At 56.8% G+C, this 1,889-nt stretch overlaps 2 protein-coding genes across 2 annotated transcripts in view; both read right to left on the bottom strand.

The window, feature by feature from the left end:
- CHGG_02914 (uncharacterized protein) overlaps window positions 1-256 on the bottom strand; it is a gene marked incomplete at both ends in the record, with an annotated part of 825 nt that extends 569 nt beyond the window's left edge. Inside the window, one exon of the mRNA XM_001229429.1 lies at window positions 212-256. Coding sequence (XP_001229430.1) covers window positions 212-256 — 45 coding nt within the window. The remainder of the gene's footprint in view (window positions 1-211) is intronic.
- A 1,049-nt stretch (window positions 257-1,305) lies between these two features.
- CHGG_02915 (uncharacterized protein) overlaps window positions 1,306-1,889 on the bottom strand; it is a gene marked incomplete at both ends in the record, with an annotated part of 2,541 nt that continues 1,957 nt past the window's right edge. Inside the window, 2 exons of the mRNA XM_001229430.1 lie at window positions 1,306-1,425; window positions 1,480-1,758. Coding sequence (XP_001229431.1) covers window positions 1,306-1,425; window positions 1,480-1,758 — 399 coding nt within the window. The remainder of the gene's footprint in view (window positions 1,426-1,479; window positions 1,759-1,889) is intronic.

A 1,889-nucleotide genomic window follows, 5' to 3' on the forward strand; every position in this document is an offset into this window, starting at 1 on the left:
GTCAGGGATTCGAAGGGCGAGCTGACGCCGCGGGTTGGTGGTGGGGGGAGTTGTTGTTTCTTCGGGGGCTGGGGGTGTGGTGGTTGGGGCCCGGGGCGGCGGGGAGGGTGGTGGTTATGACTTGTTGGGCCCTGGGTGGGAGGGGGGAGGTTAGAGATGTGGTGGGTTTATAAGAGGGTGGGAGGTATGGGAGGCATGGGAGGTGACGTACCGAGGCCAGGGCGCCAAAGGCGACGAGGATGGTGGCGTAGTGCATGGTGATGGGGGTAGTTTTAAGTTTGGGAGTTTGGTTTGAAGTTTGGTGAGTGTCTCTGGTGGGATGGGGGATGGGCGTGGCTAGTACTGAAACAGTGGGTGAGCGGCCAAGCTTAGGGAAGAATTGGCTTTAGGTGTGTTCGATGGATGGGAGTAGCGAAGAACGAGGAACGGACGGCCACGAGAGAATGGGCCTTATAATTTATCTCACTTTTCTGGCAGGCGCACGGTACGCTACGCACGCTAGATCGGCACGAGCTAGCAAACTCGACCAGAACAGCCACAGCGAGGAATGCGGGCGACCGGGCAACATCAATGGAAGGGGCTTATCTATGAGCGACACTGTCTTGCAGCTTGCTGCTGCGCGTACCCGCCACAGTGCGCAGGGGGGCAGGATTCACAGCTCCGAGTGGATTGATCATTAGGTAGTTGGATATCCAACGGCCAGCTTCGTCGAGTCGTGTAATGGCATCATTGCGTGGAGCAGCCCTCCGCTTCAGAGCCCCTCGCCGGCGAAAACGGCTTCCTCTGTCTGGAGCTCTGGAGCTTGAACTGTGGCGAACGATAGGCATCTGGCCGCTGTGGCAATCGTGATGACTTGTGTATCATGAGTAGCTGCCGCGGCTCCGGTGGTGGAACCGCATACCGCATGCCAACTGCCGCCAGCCACCTCTACGCAAAACACACGACCTTCCTTTGAGTTATCCAGATTGCCGTTGCCTCGAAAAGAATTGAAGAACACCTTTTCTACACAGAACAACGGATATCTTCAGTTCTGGAAGCACCCAGCACCTGGAGGTATGTGACCCTCCTTGTCACGCCACTGACAGTCGACACCGAGTCCTTATCTCGATCCGACCAGGATGTCATCATCCATTGCTATGTAGCTCGCGGGGTTGTGTGGGCCTCCCTTCGCATGATGGCGTCACTATTCACTGGCTCATAGGACGAATTTGGCGGTCGCACCGTCTCCCATCTGCCTGCTGCGTGTAACCGATGACACAGAACCTGGGTTAGCACTGATCGGGGCGCAGTCCGATCGACAAAGCCTTAGACTTCTCGGTACGGCGAAATGCCCTTCTTGAGCTCCGTGACAATATCGGCCGCGTACTCTGCGCTGCTGGTGACAAAGTCGTACCTCTTACTCTCGGTCGACTTGTAAACAACCAGCTAGTTTTCCTGTCAGTGGGTGGCCGAGATTCCCAACCGCTTGTTTTCACGTACCTTGAAGTTCGTCGGGTGTTTGCGTGAGACCTTGCAGCCCACCACATTGCTGAAGTGGACAGTAGTTGACTTCCCGTCCGCATCGGCCATCTTGCCGCTGGACGCAGGCATGATATGGACATACTCGCCATCAATGGCAAGCAGCTTCTCCGACAACAGTCGCATCGGCTGCTTCCGCCAAACCGTATACTTCTTGTAATTAGCGGCGACCCCGAGCTCCTCCTGCTTCGCCACCTCTTTGGCCAACGGGTGCGTCCCCAGGAGCTTTGACTTCTTCCCCTTGGTCCAGCTGGCGTTTTCGGTGAATAAATGTGGCCTTGGCGAAGAGCTGCTCAAAGACCCCGCCATCAGAGGCCCATCGGTGGCAAAGCGGCGCCGGTAGAGATCCAAGTCAGTGACATTCCCGAGTG

The sequence above is a fragment of the Chaetomium globosum genome, genomic scaffold (assembly GCF_000143365.1).
Source record: "Chaetomium globosum CBS 148.51 scaffold_2 genomic scaffold, whole genome shotgun sequence".
Taxonomy (NCBI): Eukaryota; Fungi; Ascomycota; class Sordariomycetes; order Sordariales; family Chaetomiaceae; genus Chaetomium; species Chaetomium globosum.